The sequence below is a fragment of the Sus scrofa genome, chromosome 4 (assembly GCF_000003025.6).
Source record: "Sus scrofa isolate TJ Tabasco breed Duroc chromosome 4, Sscrofa11.1, whole genome shotgun sequence".
In the NCBI taxonomy this organism is placed as follows: Eukaryota; Metazoa; Chordata; class Mammalia; order Artiodactyla; family Suidae; genus Sus; species Sus scrofa.
Genome location: NC_010446.5, coordinates 124003993 through 124027754, shown reverse-complemented (window position 1 = coordinate 124027754; position 23762 = coordinate 124003993). Strand labels below are relative to the sequence as shown.

General features: G+C 39.6%; 2 protein-coding genes across 14 annotated transcripts in view; one reads left to right on the top strand and one right to left on the bottom strand.

The window, feature by feature from the left end:
• Positions 310-17930, bottom strand: TMED5 (transmembrane p24 trafficking protein 5). The gene is made up of 4 exons (NM_001243695.1): positions 17585-17930; positions 11411-11508; positions 3562-3745; positions 310-601 (listed from the first exon to the last, which is right to left on the bottom strand). Exons 1-4 carry the CDS (start codon positions 17762-17764, stop codon positions 383-385), a joined length of 681 nt encoding a protein of 226 aa, NP_001230624.1. The 5' UTR covers positions 17765-17930; the 3' UTR covers positions 310-382.
• The window catches only part of CCDC18 (coiled-coil domain containing 18), a 172711-nt gene continuing 166412 nt past the window's right edge, over positions 17464-23762 (top strand). For 9 of the 13 annotated variants that reach the window (XM_021090200.1, XM_021090194.1, XM_021090189.1 and 6 more), the window contains exons 1-4: positions 18179-18333; positions 19007-19191; positions 20384-20519; positions 21282-21456. In XM_021090200.1, coding sequence (XP_020945859.1) covers positions 20386-20519; positions 21282-21456 — 309 coding nt within the window. In that variant the 5' untranslated portion in view covers positions 18179-18333; positions 19007-19191; positions 20384-20385. Of the gene's footprint in view, positions 17588-18169; positions 18334-19006; positions 19192-20340; positions 20520-21281; positions 21457-23762 lie in introns of those variants that run through there. The other 4 variants (XM_021090190.1, XM_021090191.1, XM_021090192.1 and 1 more) reach the window with 4 other exon arrangements.

Genomic DNA, 23762 nt, shown 5'->3' with positions numbered 1-23762 from the left:
CATGCCGTAGCAGTGACCCAAGCTGCTGCAGTGACAGCACCAGATCCTTAACCTGCTATGCCATAAGGGAACTCCCAAAGTTCCTTTATTTAAATTACGTATGACATTTGAAAATTTTTTCAGACTTAGTAAACTGCCATTAATTAATATGGCTTCATTCATTTGTACCTGCAAAATGTTACACACTTAAGTACAACTGAACAGTAAGATTACTTGCACAGATGAAAGTAAAGACTTTCCTTTCACATTAAAATTATACTTATCTCACACTTAATGGTAATACCTGAAAATGCTGGAAAAGACTATTAATGGTCTTGACTATAACAGTTTATTGCATGTTTCTGTCCATTTTTTTCAATGTGAAGTACTCGAGTTTGGAGTTTTAAGTTCTACTTTTCCTCTTATCTTCAAAAAGACTCTTCAGCATATAAACTTGAATGGCTGACACCACCACCATTACCACTAAATTAACCATAGACCAGAAATTAACTCTATCAAAGTTGCTTTCTTGTATGTTTCGGTCACGAGCTTCAAATGCTCTAAGCAAAGTTTGAATATGACCACTTTTGCTTAGTCTGGACTTGATACTGTTGATGGATTCCTGGAGATAAATAAAATAATTTTATTATAAAAATTAATTTAAAAACGTGCTTCACAGTACTGATATTAATTTAACATCCAAACACAACTTTAATTAATGGACAGCTTGATTACCTAAAGACCGTTTACATAAGGTTTCTAAGTTGTCATGATGCATTTAAATTAGTTAAAAAAGGAGCAAAGCTACTGTGAAATGAAAATAAGTAATATGAAAATACATCTGAGTGGCACAGTGCCAGTAATGTTATAGTCATGATCTTCTTAGCCCTCAAAACCATAAAAAATATGTTTCTAATACAGAAATGTTTCAGATCACATTAATAAACAAGCTTAGCAAGATGCATTTTAAGTTGTACATCTTCTGAAAAAAACTATTTTGATAATATGATCTTGGTGAGAAGTTATTTGAAAACTGTAAAAGGTCTACATGAATATAAGGTGAAGCTGAGATTTGAAAGGTTACATCAAAGTTATGATGGCAAAAATAAGAAAATACCAGAAAAAAAATACTAGAAACATTTTCCTCAATAGTCGCTTTGCTTAAAATCCTCATTTAAATGTAAAAACTATACACAAAATTTCAGACTGCTCTGCTAAACTTACAAAATAACAAAGTGTAATAATATCATGTGAGCTTATCTGTAAAGCAGTGGTAACCTAGTAATGCAAATATTTTCCAGAAAAATAGGGGATTCAGATCTGCAAATAGAAAGATGATGCATAGCTCTCTTCAATATCATGACGATGACAGTCAAGCATGAAATTTATTCAAGTTTGCTGCTGGGATAAAATTTTTTGGAGGTGTGGTAAATGGAAACCCTCTTCAAAAACATTCTGTTTTTCTTTCAGAAAGACTTAAGTGTTTTAAGCCATATTTAAATCTGAACTTTCTGGTTATTTAATTGTGAATGAAGTCAGTCTCTTGAGAATGTAGTGAAATACTAATAAAATTTACAACTACTTTTATTTTGCTCTTGTTGGGCAATATAAATTTAAAATGGAAGAATATATTAATATGAGTGAGATTTTAAAAAATGAATGGGAAGAAGACTAGAGTAGTAGTGGAACTATTGATGCATCACATCCAAACCTGTAAAATGGAACGAAAGGGAAAAGGGGCAGGAGTTCCCCATCACGGCTCAGTGGATAACAAACTCAACTAGTATCCATGAGGATGCAGGTTTGAACCCTGGCCTTGCTCAGTGGGTTAAGGATCTGGTGTTGCTGTCATGTAGGTCATAGATGTGGCTTGGATCCTGTGTGGCTGTGGTGTAGGCTGGCAGCTACAGCTCCGATTGGACCCCTAGCCTGGGAACCTCCATATGCCTTGGGTGTGGTTCTTAATAAAAGAAAAAGAAAAGGGAAGTTGAAGCTGTGCTGATAACTAAGTCTTCTAGTTCTAAAGTTCAGCTTAAGTTTAGTGTACATATGAAATCATGATGAGGTAAAAAACTGTCATAGTAAAAACTCTTGCCAAACTGAATCCTTTCAGTTTGTATTCATAGTAACACCTCTCCAAAAGGTAAGAAAACTAGCATTTATTGTGTGCAAAACACTGCTTAAAGCATATATATATATATATGCTGTATCACATTTCATCCTCACAACTCTAGAGGTATTATCTCCAAGGGTGGTAGGAAACTGAGGCTCGGAGGGCTCACATGATCGTAACATGGTCATTTAATTTTGCGACTTCATGAGCAAACTGACTTACGGTATGTCTCTTCCTTTGTAATTTTTTTTTTTTGGTTGTGCCAATGACATAAGGAAGGTCCCAGGACAGGGACTGACCCAAGCCACAGCAGCAACCCAAGCTGCTGCAGTGACAACACCGGATCTATAACCCAATGCACCAAACGCGAATTCCTCCTCTTATATAATTTAATAGCTGCTTTCCTGAGAAATTTCAAAGTCATCAAAATAACACATTACTAAAAAAAAGTTCTGGGAGTTCCCGTCATGGCTCAGTGGTTAATGAATCCGACTAGGAACCATGAGGTTGTGGGTTTGATCCCTGGCCTTGCTCAGTGGGTCAAGGATCTGGCGTTACCGTGAGCTGTGGTGTAGGTTGCAGACGCAGCTTGGATCCCACGCTGCTGTGGCTGTGGTGTAGGCCGGCGACTACAGCTCTGATTCGACCCCTAGCCTGGGAACCACCATATGGTGTGGGAGCGGCGCAAGAAACGGCAAAAACAAACAAACAAAAGTTCCGGTATAAAAGTATTAGTTGTATAGTTTCAAATTTGGAATAAGCTCATTTTTTATGCAGCAAGTTCTGGTAATACAGATATATATGTTATTTACAAGTGTCACTGAGTAAATTCTATCATTTGATTACATCTAGCTAGGGCCAAAGCATAATGATCTTTCTCCCCATCACTGGCAGTACTATTATTAGCAAATAGGTTCTTATAATGCACATTTTGTTACGCATATTTATGATAAAGCATAAAGCAATTCAAACAAGGAAACCATAATCTGATAAATGTTTTTACTCCTGAGTGTAGTCTGGTTTCTGGTAACTCCTCCAAGGTCTGATCTGAGTAATGCTAACAGTGTTCCCAAAATTAGTCAATCAAATAATTTCATATTTCATCTCATAAAAGTATGCTATGGGGGAAAAAAAAACGCCTGTACATCCTAAGTGTCTACAAATTACTTAGTTTTATTCTTTGTGCAAGTGTGCTACAAGTCTTCTCTTCATGAATGTTCCAAGGGAGTTTTGAACATAAGAGTCTGTGTTGAAGTACTAGTTCTCCCTCTCTGGTTATGTGACAGAAATATTACCAAATATCCCATAGCCGTAATTTTCCTCACTGGAAAGATGGAGATGATAATCCTCAGAGAGTTAGGTAAGGATTAATGCAATAATGCAGATAAAATGCATAGCTAAGTGCCTATCACATATAAGGTCTCTGGATGGTAGTAGTTTTTATTATTTTATTAAAAGACCATACTGACCAGGATGTCTTCCAGTTTCATATCCAACATATCTGTGCCAGTAATGTACTTCTTCCAGTCCTCTTGTTCTTCTGCCTGTTCTCCCATATTATCCAGGATTAATTCAAAGAAAATCACCTTCTCAGAAATGGTGCTGAATGTATTATCAAAGCAGAACATGTAGTCACCAACCTCAGTCTCTATCCTGTATTATAAAAAGGACATGTCTTCAGTCATCTGTACTTCCACCTGGGATCAAAGGAAAAACTACTATAGGAGTTCCATCGTAGCTCAGCAGAAAAGAATCTGACTCGCATCTACAAGGACGCAGGTTCGATCCCAGGCCTTGCTCAGTGGGTTAATATCCAGCATTGCCATGAGTTGGTGGTAATAGGTTGCAGACTTAGCTTGGATCTGGGTTGCTGTGGCTGTGGTGCAGGCTAGTAGCTACAGCTCCGATTCGATCCCTAGCCTGGGAACTTCCATGTGCCATGGGTGCAGCCCTAAAAAGACACCTCCCGTCCCCCAAAAAGGGAGTTTCCCTTATGGCACAGGGGGTTAAGAATCTACTGCAGTGGCCTGGGTTGCTGTGGAGGTTCAGGTTTGATCCCTGGCCCAGTGGGTTAAAGGATCTGGTGTAGGCTGCAGGTGCACTTGGATTCAATCCTTGGCTAGGGAATTTCCATATGCTGTGAGTGCAGCCATGTTAAAAAAAAAAAAAAAAGAGGTGCCTCATTAGCACAGTAGGTAGTGTGTCAGTCTCATTAAAAAAGAAAAAGAGGAGTTCCTGTCATGGCGCAGTGGTTAGCGAATCCGACTAGGAACCATGAGGTTGCGGGTTCGGTCCCTGCCCTTGCTCAGTGGGTTAACGATCTGGCGTTGCTGTGAGCTGTGGTGTAGGTTGCAGACGCGGCTCGGATCCCGCGTTGCTGTGGCTCTGGTGTAGGCCGGTGGCTACAGCTCCGATTGGACCCCTAGCCTGGGAATTTCCATATACCGCGGGAGCGGCCCAAGACCAAGAAATACCAAAAAGACCAAAAAAAAAAAAAAAAAAAAGAACGAGAAGAAATAATATGGTTTATAAAAAATGGACAGTTTTGTAGATTAAAAAAAATTTGCTTGGCCACGCCCACTACATGCAGAAGTTCTCCAGCCGGGGATCAAACCTGTGCCATAGCAGCAACCAGACCCAGGCCGCTGCAGTGACAAAGCTGGATCCTTAGCTCACTGCACCACAAGGGAAATCCTTGGACAGCTTACTGATAAGACTGTTAGTAGATAATTTATAATTTCTTGGGTAGGCAACAACCTGGAAATATATATTCAAGTACTTGCAACTTAGATATGCTTAGCATTCACTCAGTAAATTGTGGCAAATAAGTTTGACCTAAGTTTTATAAGATAACAGGATTAAAAACCTAGATATGTGATACCTCAGAACGAACTTTAATATTTATACATTATTAAAAGTAATTTATGGAATTACCATTGTGGATCACTGGTTACGAACCCAACTAGAGGATGCAGGTTCGATCCCTGGCCTCACTCAGTGGGATAAGGATCTGGCATTGCCATGAACTGTGGTGTAGGTTGCAGATGCGGCTCAGATCCGGAGTTGCTGTGGCTGGCAGCTGCAGCTCAGATTTGACCCCCAACCCAGGAATTTTCACATGCCGTGGGTGTGGCCCTAAAAATCAAAAAAAAAAAAAAAAAAAAAGTAACTTATAATGAGTTCAATTGATACGGGAATATTACTACAGACTTCCCCTTTAGTTGAGATTAATCTGTAAAGTGAGTTTTCAGTGGGTAAGAACCAGAGCTTAATGCAGTGGCATGACCTTTACTGAAAAAAATGCCACTCACAACTAAACTTCTGATCTTGGTCTTATAACCTTCACATTCAAGATAATTGGCTTGTGCAGAGTTATTTTAACAGAATAGTTTTCTTCCTTTTTTCTTTTTATTGCCATACCCGCAGCAAATGGAAGTTCCTGGGCCAGGGGTCAAATTGGAGCTGTAGCTGCAGCCTGTACCACAGCCACAGCAACACTAGATTCCTTAACCCACTGAGCCAGGCCATGGATCAAAACTGTATCCTCAGAAAGATAACATCAGGTCCTTAACCTGCTAAGTCACAATGGGAACTCCAAAATAGGTTGTTTTGTTTTGTTTTGTTTCGTTTTTTTGCTGCCCCATGGCATATGGAGTTCCTGGGACAGGCATCGGATCTGAGCTGCAGCTGTGGTACTGCCAGATCCTTTAACCCACTGTGCTGGGGTGGGGATTGAGCCTGTGTCCTGGCACTGCAGAGATACCACTGATCCTGTTGTGCCACGCTGGGAAGTCCCAAAATAGTTTTCTAATAATTTCTTTGTGGAGGGAAACATTAACAAACAAAACACTGCTTAGGCTAATGACATTTACTACTGCTGGTCAAGAAAAATAAAATTCAGACTGTGTTCTAGTTATTGTTGTGACTATTCACAAAGGTTACTCTAAATGGCTCTGAAGTTTCTTAGCTCCAGTATGCTGGATCACTTCAACTTTGAGGCAGCTTATATTATTTTCTACAATCTTCTGAACATGTGATTCTCATCTTTTAAGCCAATCTCCATCTTTTTTCCCCTGATTTCTGACTTAACTCTTTTAACTGTAAGAGAACTTCTCAGCAATGTGATCCGATGTTAGCATACATACTATAAATAAAAACAGCCAATGCTTGAATACCCCTTCATAATTTACACACTGCTTTCTTATATTTTATCTCTTTTAATCCTGGCTATTATATTTGGAAGCAGGCCTCATAATCGACCTTGTCACGGCAAGTACACTAAGGTTCACATAGATTAAGTTACTTGCCCACAATCACATAGCCTGTTATGTTACACTCGCAGGTTGACTGATCTTTCTACAATACTGCTAGAGCCTGTCTGTATTCTTTGCAATCTCCTCAATCATGACAAACCTTTGTCTTTTGAGGAGGCATTTAACCTTTGCAAGGAGCCTGAAGCAAACACTGGTATGAATGGGGGGGGGACAATATTAACAGGAACAAAATAAAATAAAACGTCTTGACTGTTTCATAATATAACACATGTGGGCGATTTCCCGAGGAAACTTTTCCATTATATTCTGATGAATGCTATCACTGACACAGTACCAAATGCCACTGTTCAGGAGGTCAGCATTCATGTAGACTATGCACTCTCAATGAAGGAATACTGCCCCCTAGTGGTGAAAACTGGTTCAAGCTGGGTGAAAAAATTTAGATATAATAATTCTGTGGCCCACCAAAGCCAGATCCTACCTGACAAAATCTTATTCTTTAGTATTTAATTTTTTCTCATTGGGTTTTCTTGGGCATATCACAACTGGCTCTCAGAAGGTACACAAAATGTGTGCAGGAGCAGTGCTACAAAATGCTAGCAAATAGATAGCTGTGACTGGAAGACTACTGAGTGACTGCTTGACCTAGAATTCATGGCAAGAGGTGCCCTTCACATGCCTATTGATGCCACTGGCTCCCTTGCGGATACGTATGTTTGATCTTCAGTTTTTGAAGCAGCTTGTATTATTTTCTATAGCATTCCGTGATCCTCATCTTTTAAGCCAAACTTTTTTTTTTCTTCCCTTTATTTGTGACTTACTGTTTTTGTTTACACATAACAGATAACTACTCAACAATGTGATTAGATTTTAACATACATACTATAAATAAAAATATAAACAAATAAAAATAACCAATACTTGTATATCCCTTCATAATTTACACACTGCTTTCATACATTTCATACATCTTTTAATCTTTGTATTTTGAGGGGAAATTTGAATAAAACTAGTTTATATTTTAATTCACTACTTATGCCAAATGCTGGGGGGAAAAGTCAAAAATATGTAAAGTACTATCAAGTAGCTGAAATAATTTTCCCACATCAAGCAAAAGTTAAAAGTTAAGGTCAGTAAAAGTACTTTTTTTGAAGTTGATATAATTTCTTCAGTCATTCTACTTTTCTTAAAAAAATGTTTGGAATGATTAAAAAATTTTTAATTACACTGCTATTCTCACATAGTTGTATAAATTGCTAATTTGCATATGTGATTAGCACAATACACAGGCAAATAAATTATTAAAAATTGTTAAAAATATAAAGTTAATTTAATATTAATAGCTTTTTAATCTAACTTAATTTTGTTTAGTCTTCATTTAACTTGACTTTATTTAGTCATTCTTAACCTTGTATTGGATAAAAAGCATAAGCTTTGTAGCTATTGTTTTTACATATAAAGCATATATATAGACAGTAAAATAAAAAAAGGCATGGCATGTAGTATATCTTTGGTATTAAAATTTCATGGGAGGGAGGTGCGAGTAAATAAAATGCCTGAAAAGGTTACATGGGAACAGGAGTAAAAATGAAAAAAGTTTAAAAAGCATTGACTCAGATGTATGAACTTTAACATGTGTATATATATAAAAAGATGTCTACTACTTTATAGTCATTCCTATTTTAGCCTCTTTCTAAATCTGTTGCCTATCTTTAGTAGAAAGGAACATTACTACAAATGATACAAAATATTATACAAATAAAAGCTCATAAGGGAGTTCCCATTGTGGCTCAGTGGGCTAAAAACCTGACGTCTCTCTGAGGATACAGGTTCAATCACTGGTTTCATTCAGTGGGTTATGGATCTGGCATTGCCACAAGCTGTGGCATAGGCCTGCAGCTGCAGCTCCAATTAAACCCACAGCCAAAATGTGTAAGTTCTGGTGTGAGTTAGGATGATATTAATTCAGTGGCCTAGAAAAATGGTTTGAATCCTCCTTATTCCAGGCAGAGCTGGACAAATAGGTATTACTTAAGCTGTTTAAGGTTCTGTCTGGAAACATTTTTACTAACCCTGATTTCTGGAAGGATAGCATTTGTTTCAAAGATTTTTTTTTTAATTTTTTTGCCTTTTAGGGCTGCACCTGAGGCATATGGAAGTTCCTAGTAGTCAAACCACAGCTGCAGCTGTAGCCACAAAAAGACAAGTAAAAAATAAGTATAAAGTAAAGAAAAATAAAAAGAGTGAGTTTGGGAGTTCCTGCTGTGACACAGTGAGTTAATGATCCAGCCTATTTCTGTGGAGAAGCTGGTTTGACCTTAACCCCAGCATACTGGGTTAAGGATCCAGTGCTTCTGCAGCTGTGGTATAGGCTGCAGCTCCAGCTCAGATTCCATCCCTGGCCTGGGATCTTCCACATGCTGTAGGTGCAGCCAAAAAAAAAGAAAAAAAAAAAAAAAAAAAAAGAAGAAGAGTGAGTTGAACTGACTGGTCTTATTCTATTTAATTAACTGATTTATTTATTTTTGTGGCTGTACTATGGCATATTGAAGTTCTTGGGTCAGGGATTGAATCTGAGCCATAGCTGCAACCTATACAAGATCCTTTAACCCACTGCACTGGGCTGGGGATTGAACCTGTGCCTCTGCAGCAACCAGAACTGTTGTAGTTGGATTCTCAACCCACTAAGCCACAGTGGGAACTCCTGGACTGACTGGTTTTAAATCCTGGCTTTGCTGTTTATTAGCTGTATAACTTACTTAACTGCTCTATTCCTCAATTTCTTCACTGGTAAAATGATAATAATATTATGGACCTCATAGGACTGTGGGGAAGAAAAACAAATTGATACATTTAACATGCTTAGAACAGTGACCTGACACATCAAAAAGAACTCAATAAATGTGAACTCTTATGAACTCACTCATTCATCCCAATGGCTTAATGAGAGAGAAAAGAAAGCAATAAGATATCTTCTCCCCAGCTTAATTTTAATTTTTCTCTAAATGAAAGCAGAATATTGAGAGAAATTCTATACATCTGCTTTTCTTTTCCCTCCTCCTTTCTTTCTTTTTTTAATGGCCACACTTGTGGCATATGAAAGTTCCCAGGCCAGGGATTGAACTGGGCCCCAGCTGCAACCTACAATGCAGCTGTGGCAATGCCAGATCCTTTAACCCAGTGCGCTGGGTTAATGCTGGGTTAATCCGTGCCTTCACAGAGATTAAAGCCACTGCAGGTGGATTCTTAAAGCACTGTGCCACAGCAGGAACTCCAAAATCCTATATATTTTCTAATATTTTGAAATGTAAAGATGAACTATGTTTTTAGTTCTTGTTCAGAAAGTCCATCAAAATGAAAGCAAAGTTAATTCCAAGTATATCAGTCTCAACTGACTTTTAAAATTACCACTTCTTTTTTTTTGCTTTTTAGGGCTGCACCTGCAGCGTATGGAAGTTCCCAGGCTAGGGGTTGAATCAGAGCTACAGCTGCCAGCCTATGCCACAGCAACGCAGGATCTGAGCCACATCTGCGACCTACACCACAGCTCATGGCAATGTCGGATCCTTAACCCACTGAGCAAGGCCAGGGATCAAACCCACAAGCTCATATTTCCTAGTTGGATTCGTGTCCACTGTGCCACAACAGGAACTCTTAAAATTACCACCTCTGATTTTATCAGTTTATGCAACTTTTTTGAGCCCTACATAGATAAAACACCATTTTCAAAACTACTTTGAAATGAATATCTTAAAAATTTATGGTTGAGATATTTTGCCCCCCTCATTCACTTATACATGTAGTCAGTATTTCCTACGTATCAATGACATGCCAGGTGCTTTAATGAAGGCCAATGATTATCATAATAGCTAGTACTTACATAGGGCTATGTGTCAGGGATGTTCTAAGCATCATAGGGTAGAAAGCAAGAATTTTGGTTCTTCTTGCCTCCTCCTCTTAATAAATATGTATCCCTGCAGACTTATTTAACTTCTCTGAGCCTCCTTGTCTGTAAAATGGGAATTGGGAAATCAAAGAATCTTTCTCACAGTGGGTTGGAATGATTAATTTAGAAGTATATAAAATGCAAGGTCTAGTTTATGGCAAATATTAACACTTCATATTTGTCCTTCTTATACCTATAAGCTCATAGTTTAAACACAATAGCAATACTGAGGAAAGAAAGCATTATAATAAAATCATAGAATGGAATAGGGAAATAGCAGTGAGATATGAATAAAGAGAACTGAGATATAAAAGGACAATATATGGCCCTTCATCAAACTCTAAACTCAAAAAGTTATAGAAAGTGTTTCCTTTCTATATAGTTTCCTATAGTCAGATCTTTTACTTGCAGGACTTATAGTTATATAAAAAGAATGAGGTTAAGTAAAATAAAAATTTATACACAAAGATGTGTTGTACTGTTGTTTCATGAAAGAAAACAGTGGGCAAAAATGATATAGCCAGCAGCTCAAGAAACTTTTAAGATACATACCCGGAACAGTAATTTATAGTTAAAATGGAAAAAAACCTACGCTATTCAGAAAGGTAGGTTTAAAATGCCACAATAGATTGAATGTAGTATCTTAGGAGATACTCATCACACTAACCAAAGCAAAAAAAAAATTTAGTGACTATCAAAAGAAAATGCCTAAATAAAAAGGTAAAGGTTAATGGAAGATGTTTTAATTTAAGAGGGGCCACTATCTGGAGTTCCCGCTGTGATGCAGTGGGACTGGCGGCATCTCTACAGTGCCAGGTCACAGGCTCAGTTTCTGGCCCTGCACAGTGGGTTAAAGGACCCAGCGCTGCAGCAGCTGTAGTGTAGGTCTCAACTGCTGCTGGGATCGGATTCCTGGTCTAGGGACTCCATATGCTACAGGGCGGCCAAAAAAGGGAAAGAAAAAAAAAGACCATTAAGAACCATTTAAGATGTTCATATAGAAGCATTTAATATTAATATTTAGTATCAAATGTGCTCAATTTCCCTGCTCTGGAGATCGCCCGCTGGTATCGCATCATTTAGACGGAGACTACTCACGTGTGAACTCCATCTGATTTTCTTTGCTCAAAAACTAACGTTCTTCCTTCTGGAGAGGCAAGGTGGAAATCAATATCTAATCCTGCTCCATCTAAAACCTGTAGAAAGGCACAGAAGAGAACACAATTTACAAATTCTGAAAATAAAAAGTTACATTAAGTAGATAATATGATGAAAAGATTTCATCTCTAAACCTGGGAGGAGGGGAGGTAAAGTCTTAAGATACTCATGTTAGGGTTAGAAAGGAGCAGCAAGACCATTTGGCCAGTTCCTGCTGCCATCACTTAAATTTAGGCCTTATGAGTATTACTGAAATAATCTTCCTAAAACAGTGCCTTCATCGAGAAGCCCTGGAGAGTAGAAAGAAATACAAAAGGGAGTTCAATCAGTAGATCCTTTTTCTTGGGAAATTAGGGCATGCTTTGTAATTTTTCTGAGTTTGCTTCCTCCTCAATAAAACAATAGTTACTTCCAAGCCTGGAACTCAAGGCCTCTAGGATCTGATTTCAACTGACTTCTTTAACTCATCATCTACTCTTTCCCCCTGTGAACTATATATTTCAAGTAGACTACTTACTTGTTGGCCAAAGAATACAATCTGTTCCTTTACAATCTCAAAATGTCCTAATGGTGGTGATGGCAGCTAACGATTAGTTTATGCCATACGTTGTTTTAAGTGCTTTATGTGGATTAATTTATTCCTCACAACAACTCTAAAAGGTAGGTCCTATTATTGTTCTCATTTTAGCAACAAAACCAAAACAAACACCCCCACCAAAGAAAACACAACCAGAAAACGCCACAAAAAACTGAGGCACAGAGAAGGCTGACTAAGGAGAGAGTAAATAAGTGGATGTGGTCAGAACTCGAGGTCAGCAATCCGCCTCCCGTGGCCACTCTTTTTCTTATGCAACTCCATTTTATTTTACTTGGTGGCACTAATGAAACGATACAGAAGATTACCCTATTCCTGTGCTCTACTTACTGATCAACAGAACTGGTTTCAAATGGCTGGCTAAATACATAATTCTTTTTCTCCTTTAAGTCCCAGTGAAATGAAGAAAACATAATAATACAAATAATCCAAAACAACCCTGGAAATACACAAAAACTGTTAATAGATTTGAAGAGTAAGGAGTTTCTAGAAGACATTCCACTGAGCAAAGAACACATCTGGCTACCAATATCTATTTATCTCAAAATTCTCGGGGAGTTCCCGTCGTGGCGCAGTGGTTAACGAATCCGACTAGGAATCATGAGGTTGCGGGTTCGATCCCTCGCCTTGCTCAGTGGGTTAAGGATCCGGCGTTTCCCTGAGCTGTGGTGTAAGTTGCAGACGCGGCTTGGATCCCGTGTTGCTGTGGCTGTGGCGTAGGCCGGCAGCTACAGCTCCAATTCGACCCCTAGCCTGGGAACCTCCATATGCCACAGGAAGCGGCCCAAGATGTGGCAAAAAGACAAAAAAAAAAAAACAAAAAAAACTCAAAATAGACTAGAGAAACACCAAATATTTGTTGAAACTAATGTCCTCTTTTTCACATTATTGGTTTTTCTCAGAGGCTCAAATTCTGAAAAAATATAAACAGACTTAAAAATGCTTCCTCAGATGAATGTAATACATATCCTCATAGGAATTCTAGAATGTAAAATCCATAAAAAATGAAGATGCTGATATGAAAAAGTTCTTAGAAAAACCAAAAATGTGATTACCAAAATAAAGCCTTAAGAAAAGTAATACGGAGTTCCCATCGTGGGTCAGCGGAAATAAACCTGACTAGTATCCATGAGGATGTAGGTTTGATCCCTGGCCTTGATCAATGGGTTAAGGCTCTGGCATTGCTGTGAACTGTGGTATAGGTCACAGATGTGGATTGGATGTGGTGTTGCTGTGGCTGTGGTATAAGCCAGCATCTACAGCTCCAATTCAACTCCTGGCCTGGGGACCTCCATGTGCTGCAGGTGTAGCCCTGAAAAGACAAAAAAAAAAAAAAAAAAAAAAAAAAAAGTAATAACAATAAAACCAGAATAGACATGGATGGAAACTAAAAATCAGAGAATGAGAAGGAGCCAAGGAATTCTCAGCACAAGGTGAAAAAGTATTGACGAAAAGTCTGGGGGATGCTAAGACCTTTATAAAGGACAGAGCTAAAGATTTCAAATATCTACCTAATGAGCACTTCAAAAAGAACCAAGAAAAACAAGAGAAGTTACCAAGTAAGAGGCTAAAAAGTCCTGCTTCAAAAGATAAAAATCTTTAGACTGAGTCTAATACATGTGAAGCAGGCTAAAAGAAAAAAGATCTAAAAATCCTACCAGAGGAGTTCCCGTCATGGCTCGGCAGTTAACGAATCCGACTAGGAACCATGAAGTTGTAGGTTCGATCCCTGGCCTCGCGCTGTGGGTTAAGGATCTGCGTTGCCACGAGCTGTGGTATAGGTCACAGACGCGGCTCAGATCCCGCGTGGCTGTGGCTGTGGCGAAGGCCAGTGGCTATAGTTCCAATTAGACCCCTAGCCTGGGAACCTCCATATGCCACGGGTGTGGCCCTAGAAAAAGACAAAATAAATAAATTAAAAAAAAAAATCCTACCGACTTTTCCAAAGGATGTGAAAAGAACAACTGAGAAACTTCCAAAGGGAAGTAGTAGAGAACTACAAAATAACAAGAACTGGAATGGGCATCAGTATTCTTACATATTCACTGGATGCAAAAACCCACAATGGAGCCATGTCTTCAAAGTTTTCAAGTTAAAAAAAAAAAAAATTGCATTTACTAAAGTTTTTCAGTTCCTCAGAGGTGTTCTTGGGGTGCTTCCTCAAAGCCTCAGACTGCCACATGCTGTTCTCTTTACCCGTCACCTTGTTCCACTCACCCTCTTATCCCTAGTCAGCCCGGTTCTCCTGCCTCTGAAATCCACTCTGGGGACTCTTCTCTCAATTCCTGAAATCGAGTCCTCCTTTTAAACACTCTCATAGCTAAGGCACTTAGCCTCATGGCACTTATTAGAGTTCTAATTTCACATTTATCTGTATATTAGTCTGATTAATATGTCTATCCCCTTATTAAGACTGCATGAGTTCACAGACTATACTTTTACTCACCATTATATCCACAGTACGTAGCATAAAGCTTACATAAATTAAGCACTCAATAATGATTCAAAATTTTACAAGAATGATCTATTTTATTCTCAAGATGTATGTACTGACATTTAAAAATTTCAAGAACTTAATATAAAGTGAGACTGGTCAATTACCCTAAAAGTGTCCTTCTAAACCTGAAAAGGTAGAAACAGTTAAATTTTTTCCATATGTTACAGTAAGCCATGTGTAGAATGTCTGTCACCTGACATTTTTTTTTTTTTTTTTTAAATTTCAGGGCCACACCTGCAGCATATGGTCATTTCCAGGCTAGGGGTTGAATTGGAGCTGCAGCAGCCAGCCTAGGACACAGCCACAACAACTGGGACCCGAGACATCTGCCACCCCCCCTGCAGCTCATGGCAATGCCAGATCCTTAATCCACTGAGCAGAGCCAGGGAGCAAACCCAAGTCCTCACGGATACTAGTCGGGTTCATTACCACTGAGCCATGACGGGAACTCCCTCCTTGACATTTTAAAAACTAAGACAAGGAGTTCCCGTCGTGGCACAGTGGTTAACGAATCCAACTAGGAACCATGAGGTTGCGGGTTCGGTCCCCGGCCTTGCTCAGTGGGTTAACGATCTGGCGTTGCCGTGAGCTGTGGTGTAGGTTGCAGACGCGGCTCGGATCCCGCGTTGCTGTGGCTCTGGCGTAGGCCGGTGGCTACAGCTCCGATTCAACCCCTAGCCTGGGAACCTCCATATGCCGCGGGAGCGGCCCAAGAAATAGCAACAACAACAACAACAATAACAACAACAACAACAAAAAAAAAACTAAGACAAAACCCAGTAGCTTGTAGTTAGTGGATAATCATGGAGTCAGAAAATGCAAACAAAGAACTGAAGATGATCTCTATCCTACAAACCCTTCCAACACTGTCTAGGACTACAGACATTTAATGATTTTACTTCTCTCCTCAATCAAAACATTTAAATTTAAACAATTTAAGTAGAATGGTTTAGTGGAAAAGTCTTTCAAAGAGTGATTAAAGGTGCAAAGTATAAACCTAGATGATACCAGCTAGGTAACTCTGTAAGTATAAATGCAAAAAAATCTAACATTTATTGAATATTTACTATGTGTCAGGGATGGTGGATGAACACTTGTTAGCTCACAGTTTCAAATCAACTCTTAACCATTATCTCTACACAAGTGTGGAGTTAAGAAACTTATTCAAGCTAACAGTTAAGAGACAGGATTTCAACGCAGGCATTTTTTCTCTACAGTTGGGGCTCTTAATTGTAAGAGGTCAATAGTTTAAAATAGATTTCTTTCCCAATGCTTTGTTAAATACTGATGAATTTTGAACATTAAAATTGTTTTCTCATCTAGACTATTTATCTAACCCCATAGTTGGTTTCCTTACCTCTAACACTGCTCCTTAAATCTATCCTCCAACTGTAAAACATTTTTTACTGTTAGCACGCTGCCTAATCCTCAATGGCCCTTATGTAGAACAAGGTCAAAGCTACTTAGTATGGTGCACAAGCTTAAGATTTATGAGCCATGATCTAGCCTCCTAACCTCTTCAACCTTTTTCTTCTACTCCCACCCTAGACTTTACAGTCTTAAAGGTCCAACAAAAACTCAACACTTGTAGTGTCCACTACATATTGCCCACTGCTAAAACACTCACACTATGCATTTTCAGAACTCTCTCTTCCTTCTGTTCCTTTTCTTGAAATGCCCCTTCTTTCTTGCATTCCTGCTTCACTTAAGCATCTTTCTAAATTCAAATTTATTCTTCTTCAGGAAACCTTTTCTGAAACCCCAGAGAAGAAGCCCTCCTCCCACAGCAGCTATACCATACCTTATTGATACTACTTGTTTATGAACCAGTAACCCTTAAATATTAAGATCCTTGAAAAGGGATCTTTCTTTTGTCCCCTCCCCTGTGTCCGTGCCTCCATTCACTCGTTACTGGCACAGGGTAACATGTAAAGTTCAGTAAATTAACTTTTCAACTGGACTGGAAATCAAGAAATGTTGAGTTCCAGCCCGTTTTGCTAACTATGTGACTTTAGATACTTTACTCTCTATGCCTACCTTATACATCTATATATAAATAATCTAATTCTAAAGTTCCTTCTGATGAAAATTCTAAATAACTTTTAAAAACTCTACATGTGACAATATCTGTTACTGAAAGATTCTCTATATCAACCATAGAAAATTAACATTAAAAATTAGGTAGCCTGTATAAAAATTGAAAGATGAACTACACCAAGGCTGCTGTTTTTTTTTTTTGTTTTTTTTTTTCCAGTGCTACCTAGAAACATCGAAATCAGCTGTACTGGAGCTAACAAGATTTCTCCTAAGAAAGTACCCTCTACCAGAATGACTACATAGATTAAGGTAACTCCCTGTAACATTATGTAGACACTAAAAAGAAAACAATATGGGAGAAACGCTTAGAATGCTGACGAAAAGTTATAAAGTTCTAATAAACAATTAGATCCTATTTGGTTTTTAAATGATGGTTATATAACGGAGAAGGCAATGTACCATTAAACACATCAGTAACTCCTTTCAAAATATCCTCAAATAAGATTTAGTGAAAAATCACAGGGTCACAATTCAAAAATCCTTGAAGAAGTAATGACAGCGTAGACTCACAAAGCCGGATTTGGGTGAGGATGGTGGAAGTGATTAAAAAAGTGTCATCGTCTCGTCCAATGATTAAGAAGAACGTGTATTAGACCTGTATTGTGAAATCCGCCGTACTGGAGCGTGTACTGGCTAGAAAAACCTCAGGTGAATTATAAAACACAAAGAAAAACCGCCGACATCACCGGGGCTGGCCTCCTTCCGACCGGAGGAAAGGGGAGAGGGCGGGAGTCGATTCTAGGTCCCGCCTAACTTCCCGGTCCCCGGCGCGGCCAGGACCTCGCCTCCGCGCCTGCGCAGAGCTGCCCGGCTCCCCCCGCGGCCCTCGCCTCACCCCCCGCGGCTCCCCGGCTTCCTACGCCGGTGAGAGGCGACGACGTGCGGCGGGGCGAACGGAAGGAGGCTGGCTGCCCTCTGCACCTACTTGGTACTCGATCTCCAGCGAGGCCTTCAGGGGCATGGGCTGGTAGAAACACTCCTTCTGGCCGGCGGGAAGGGTGAACGTGAAGTCGCTGTCCAAGGAGGGCGTGAAGCCGGCCGCCGCGGGCAGCAGCAGAGCGGCCCAGAGGACCCCCGGGAAGGGCAGCCGGATCTTGTCGCCCATGCCTGCCGGGGCGGTCTCGGGCCGGAAGAGGCGTGGGAAGGGTGGGCTAGTGACGCCTGCGCCCCGCTTCGCCTCCCCGGGCTCCTCGTGGGCGGCGGGGAAAGCTGGAGCCTGAAGGAGGTCCGGGAGCCGGCCGCGGTGGAGGCGTGCTCCTCGGACGAGGAAGCGCCGGCCTGGGGAGCGTAGGCGCTGAGGGCGGGGCCAGCAGTCCTTTTCCACACCCTCCTCGGTCTCGGCGCCTCCAGCCCCGCGGGAGCGCGGCCCGCTTGACTCCCAGAAGACCGCAGCCTCCCATGGCTGCCCTCACACCAATGGGCGTCGTGGCGGTAGCTGTGGGAAATGTAGTTCAGGGAGCGAGCTCGGCCTCGCTCGCAGACCACAATTCCCGACAGGCCTCGGGGCCCGCGCGGGGGCGGGGCTGCGGCGGGGCGTCGCCAACGGCTCCCGCGGCGGTTCGAACGCGACGCCGCCGGGGTTCGCTGGTGTCCCGCGTGCAGTGTCGGGGGTTCCACGCTCTGGGTCCGGGAGAGGGGCGAGGTTTCCGAGCGCAGACGGGTGCGCCGGCGTCGGTGGGTCTCCCAACTGCGGCTTGGGTGGCGAGCGGCCTGCCGGAGGGGGTTGTGTTCCTTCCCCTCTGGTCCCCTGAGGCGCTTCTCCTGGGCCTCGCCCTTGCGCTTGAGCTGCTGCTCTGCAGGGTTGTGTTTTAGGTGAAGAGAGATGGAAAAGCAAGCTGTCGAGTTTTCCTCCGCTTGTTCCAGATGAACGAAGGACGCGTTTGTGTCAGATTGAGCGTTCTTGTCACAGCACGGTGCCCTCTCGGGTCACGGCCCCCTTGCAAAACGGGGAAGCCTTTTCGACCCCAGTCTCTGGTTTTACATCCCGGGAGTGAAGTGAACACTTGTGCTTCGGGGCCGTGGGTGTGCGTGGATATAGCCACAAACGCACCGTTATTTGGGCCGAAAGGCGTCAAGGCCTGGAGGTAGCATGATGTGCTTTTCCAAGATAGACTTGAAGGGGGGCAGACGCTTTATTTGAAGACAATAGAGAGCTCAGTCTGAAAACGAAAATATATTTGAACTTCAGACGTTTTCATTGATAACTTCAGAAGGGTTAGAGAATTCTTACATTAAAATGTATACAAGATGTTGGACATAAACCTGACTTAGTTGAAACATAAAATCGAATAGCATTGTAGAATTTGCCCAAATTTTCTTTACCCTTTTTACCTTCACTATCCTGTAGGGAACTAGAGATATTGAAAAGAAAAAGCAGCATGGGGACCTGATCCATTGACTTTTGTTTGGGAGCGTCTGTTTAAGCGGAAGCAAATTTGTGGAAACCAAAGAGGAAAGAGGAGAGAAACATTTTCTCTGCTAAGATTATAATAGCAGTTCATTTAAGTTTCTGCCACAGTTCCCTCTAATAAGGTGAGAGTTTTCTTTTTAATCTTCCTCCCTACATCTCAGAAATTTTGAATGAGGAACAATTTGTCGTATTATTTCAGCTAGGTTAGGGGAAGGAAGGACACTTTGGTGATCATCATTTATTTATTCCCTGAAAATACTGAGTTTGTCTAAGCACCTTAGAGTCCTGCACAAGATAACAGAGGACTCCTAACCTTTTGGAGCTTGAGATGTGGTCAGAATTCTAGAAGGGTGATGAAAGAGATGCTTCAATGACAAAGGTAAATGGGATCTGAAAGAGAAATGTAATTTTAAGATTATGCAAAAAGATGTATAGGAGTAGTAGAGATTATCAAACTTTCATCTTAATTGTATTATTATTAATGATATGTTTTAATACACAATAACTACACGTTAATTATTAACAATAACATGTGGTACTTTATTGCACATTTTATGTGCACAAGTACTTAGTAGGGAATTTCACAACCCTAGAGATAACATCAGTTGAAACAAAAGCTTATCTTTATATGTTTCTATGAGTTAGCCCGCTACATGCCATTTTGATCTCTGGTTGTGATGTGAATATGAGTGTGTGGTTTTTAAATTTTATAGCCATAGAAAATGGGAAAAGGGGGTAACCTTTATCTGGTAATTACCTTTAAGAAAATGTGAATGACTGTAGTGATATCAGTCTTGTCAGATGTATAGAATTTGTAACCTGATTATGTATGTTCTATCAGTTTATATTGGAATTAATGTGTAATAAAATGAAAAGAATTTAATAAGAATAATTTAAAGATCTTTGGACCTGGGTTCAAATCTTGGTTCCACCATTTACACTTTGTGTGACCCTGAACAAGTTATTTGTTTCCTTCTTAGTTTCTTTATCTTTAACATGGAATAAAAATACTTGGTTTACACAAATGTTAGAAAGGTTAAAGGTGCTTAGAAAAGGGCAACTATGATCACTAGACCCGAGCTATAATGAAAAATTGATTCATTGAAATTTTATTGAATTCTCCATTATTGCTTTACACTATAGAGACATTGATTGTTGCTAGGTGTTTGGTTTTACTTTGTTTTAAATTACCATGAAATATTTTGCAACATTTGAAATAGAAAAATGAGTTAAGTTTTATTAGTGTGAGAATATTTTAACTGACACCACAGATTCTTTCAGGCACGGTACAAGAAATTGATTTCTTTTTTTAAGAAATGGAATCTAGTTCATCAGACTATTACAATAAAGACAATGAAGAAGAAAGTTTGCTGGCAAATGTTGCTTCCTTAAGACATGAGCTGAAGATAACAGAATGGAATTTGCAGAGTTTAGGGGAAGAGTTATCTAGGTAAGTAAAATTACGTATAGAATTTTGAGTTATGACTAATTAATGAATGTAAAATGTTTGAATTTCATTATTTTACATTTTGTTTCTGATGTGTCCAGATTAGGAAATAATGTTCTCTAATTTTTTATGTAACTCTTCAGTTTAGGGAAAAGAATAGACGTGTTGGAGAGGCGTTTACATGTTAGGACCTTTACTACATTAGGATTCAGAGTGTAAAATATTTGTATAGGCTAATCTTTTATTACTATGACTGTTTTTGAAATCTTAAGTAATCATAGCATAGAGGCTTCAGAAACACATAGATCGCTAGGGTTTTTTTTTTTTTTTGCCTTTTCTAGGGCCGCTCCCACAGCATATGAACGTTCCCAGGCTAGGGGTCTAATCGGAGCTGTAGCCGCCAGCCTACGCCAGAGCCATGGCAACATGGGATCCGAGCCGTGTCTGCAACCTACACCACAGCTCATGGCAACACTAGGTCCTTAACCCACTGAGCAAGGCCAGGGATCGAACCCACAACCTCATGGTTCCTAGTTGGATTCGTTAACCACTGTGTCACAATGGGAGCTCCACAGATCGCTAGTTGAAGACTAATTATAGTTTATTTAAAAATTTCATTGAAATGCCTTAAGTTTGTATCTGGAATATTATATCCAGCGACATTCAGGTGCTTTTCTTTCTGTTTTCTTATTTAATGTATAGTAATTTAGAATGAACATTTAAAGTATCTTAAGAACTAAAATTTTTTTTTTCTTTTTTTTCTAGTGTTAGTCCAAGTGAAAATTCTGATTATGCCTTTAATCGTTCAAAGTCTGAAAGACTCATTCTGGAAGATCTTTCTCAGCCTAGCCAGTTTGGACTTTTGAATTACTTACCTTATAAAAAAGTTTGTAAAATGCCCAACTGTGGTGCTGATTTTCAAAAAAAGCCAAGAGATGAGGTTATTATTTTTAGACCTGTCTACTTCAAATACTTTTCTTTGAATTTTTTTCTTCAAATGCTTTGTTCATGTTTACCATAGTCTTTTACTATTATGCTCAAGACTCTTTAAACTTAAAAATAATGGTTCTTGTTCTATCCTGATAAGAGAGTAGTTATTTTGGTGTATTACTCAATTTTTAAACTTCTACATTTATTATATTTTTGCAATTAAATATTTTGTTTGCTCAAGTAAATTGTAAGCAAACAAACCTCTTGACTTTAGTACTATGCCATGTACATAATAGGTCATCATTGTTTAGTAAATGGTTAATTACATTTACTGTTTGGCTTCCATCAGGTGTTCCATTCATTGTCTTTAAATTTTGTAGATGATGTTAGCTTTTCCTGGTCTGTAACTCCCCCCCGCCCCCAGGGCATGTGGAAGTTCCTGGGCTGGGGATCAAACCCTCTCATCAGCAGTGATCTGAGCCACTGCAGAGGCAATGCTGGATTCTTAACCTGCTATGCCACAGAGGGAACTCCCATCTCTACCTCTTTTTTTATTCAGTCATATTATCTATCTACCTGTATATACTTTTCTTCCTTACTCAACTCTTTTATCTCCTTTTCCACTCTTCCTCCTTTTTTTTTTTTTTTTTTTTTTTTTTTTTTTTGCTTTCTATGATTGCACCTGCGGCATATGGAAGTTCCTGGACTAGAGGTTGAATCAAAGCTGCAGCTGCTGGCCTCCACCGCAGTCACAGCAATGCAGGGTCTGAGCTGCAGCTGTGACCTGTGCTGCTGCTTATAGCAACACAGGATCCTTAATCCACTGAGTGAGGCTAAGGATTGAACCCACATCCTCATGGATACTAGTCAGGTTCTCAACCTACTGAGCCACAGCAGGAACTCCTCTTCTTGTACTTTATTACCCCACTGCCCCCATGCATATGAACATCATAACCTTTTTTGGTAAAAATTTGCTCTTCTCACTTCAGAAAGGCAAAAATTGAGAGATTTTCTTTTTGTTAGGAATCTTTTTGGTAAAGCTATCTGAGTCTACATTTAAGAAAATGAAGTCAACTTCCATGTCTACAAATATTATGTAATTTTTTGGAAATCCTCCTCTATCCTAATTCAAATTGCTGATTGTTTTTATTAACAATTAACAAAGTTGAATCATTTTACCATAAGCAAAATCAAAAGATACATGACAAATGGGAGTGGAAAAAAAATTTTGCCTTTTAAAGTCAAAGGGCTAATCTCTTTAATATGTAAAGAGCTCCTAGAAAGAAGAAAAAAAATCACCAACCCAATGGAAATATGGGCAAAAGACATGAGTGGAGAAGGAAATTGAAACAAGTAATAAGATGTTCAATTTTAGTTATAATAAGAGAAATTCACTACCAGATTATAAATATCCAGATATTTGATACTGTATTTTGTTGGTGATATGAGGGGGAAATAGGCATTCCCATACATTGCTGCTAGAAATGCAAAGTGATACAATCCATATGGAGGGGCATTTGGTAATATTTACCAAAATTATAAATGTGTTTGCTCTTAACTTGGAAACCCCATTTCTGGAAAACTTTGCCTAAGTACAAAATGAGGCATTTTTGGTCATAACAGAAGGCTAGAAATAGTGCAAGTGTTTAGTAGTGGGATTGGTTAGATAAACATGCAATGGAAACTGAAGATGAGAGGATAAAAAAAAAAATCTTACTGAATGATTGTGGAGAGATTGAGAAGCTATATTGTTCAAATGAAAAATGCAAGGTGGGGGTTCCCATTGTGGCTCCGCAGGTTACAAACCTGACTAGTATCCATGAGGATCCATGAGGATGTGGGTTCAATCTCTGGCCTTGCTTGGTGGGTTAAGGATCCAGCTTTGCCATGAGCTGTAGTGTAGGTTGCTAACAGGGCTCAGATCCTGTGTTGCTGTGGCTGTGGTGTATGCTGGCAGCTCCAGCTCCGATTTGACCCCTAGCCTGGGAACTTCCATATAGAGTGGGGCCCTAAAAAGAAGAAAAAAAAAAGAAAAGAAAGAAAAATGCAAGGTGCAAAGCAATGTATACACTATGCTGGTTTTGCATAAAGAGCTGTGGGAGTGAGTAATTTGTATTGCTTATATATGGATTTAGAGACACTGGAAGACTAGGTTTAAGACCGTAACTTAATTAACAACTCTCAGATATTAGAAATTTCCTATTTTTGGCTGTCTGATTGATGTTATATAAAAATTCATAAACAAGAACCTTATCAAAGTAGTTGCTTATTAAAGATGGGAATGATACTTCTGTATATGCTTTTCTGTAGTTTTGA

Excerpts from the sequence above, each read along its gene's own strand:
- TMED5 (NM_001243695.1), bottom strand. The coding sequence starts at position 17,764 with ATGGGCGACAAGATCCGGCTGCCCTTCCCGGGGGTCCTCTGGGCCGCT. Across the intron at positions 11,509-17,584 it reads CGCTGGAGATCGAGTACCAA|GTTTTAGATGGAGCAGGATT; the intron begins GTAGGTGCAGAG and ends GCCTTTCTACAG. Across the intron at positions 3,746-11,410 it reads AAATCAGATGGAGTTCACAC|GATAGAGACTGAGGTTGGTG; the intron begins GTGAGTAGTCTC and ends TTTATAATACAG.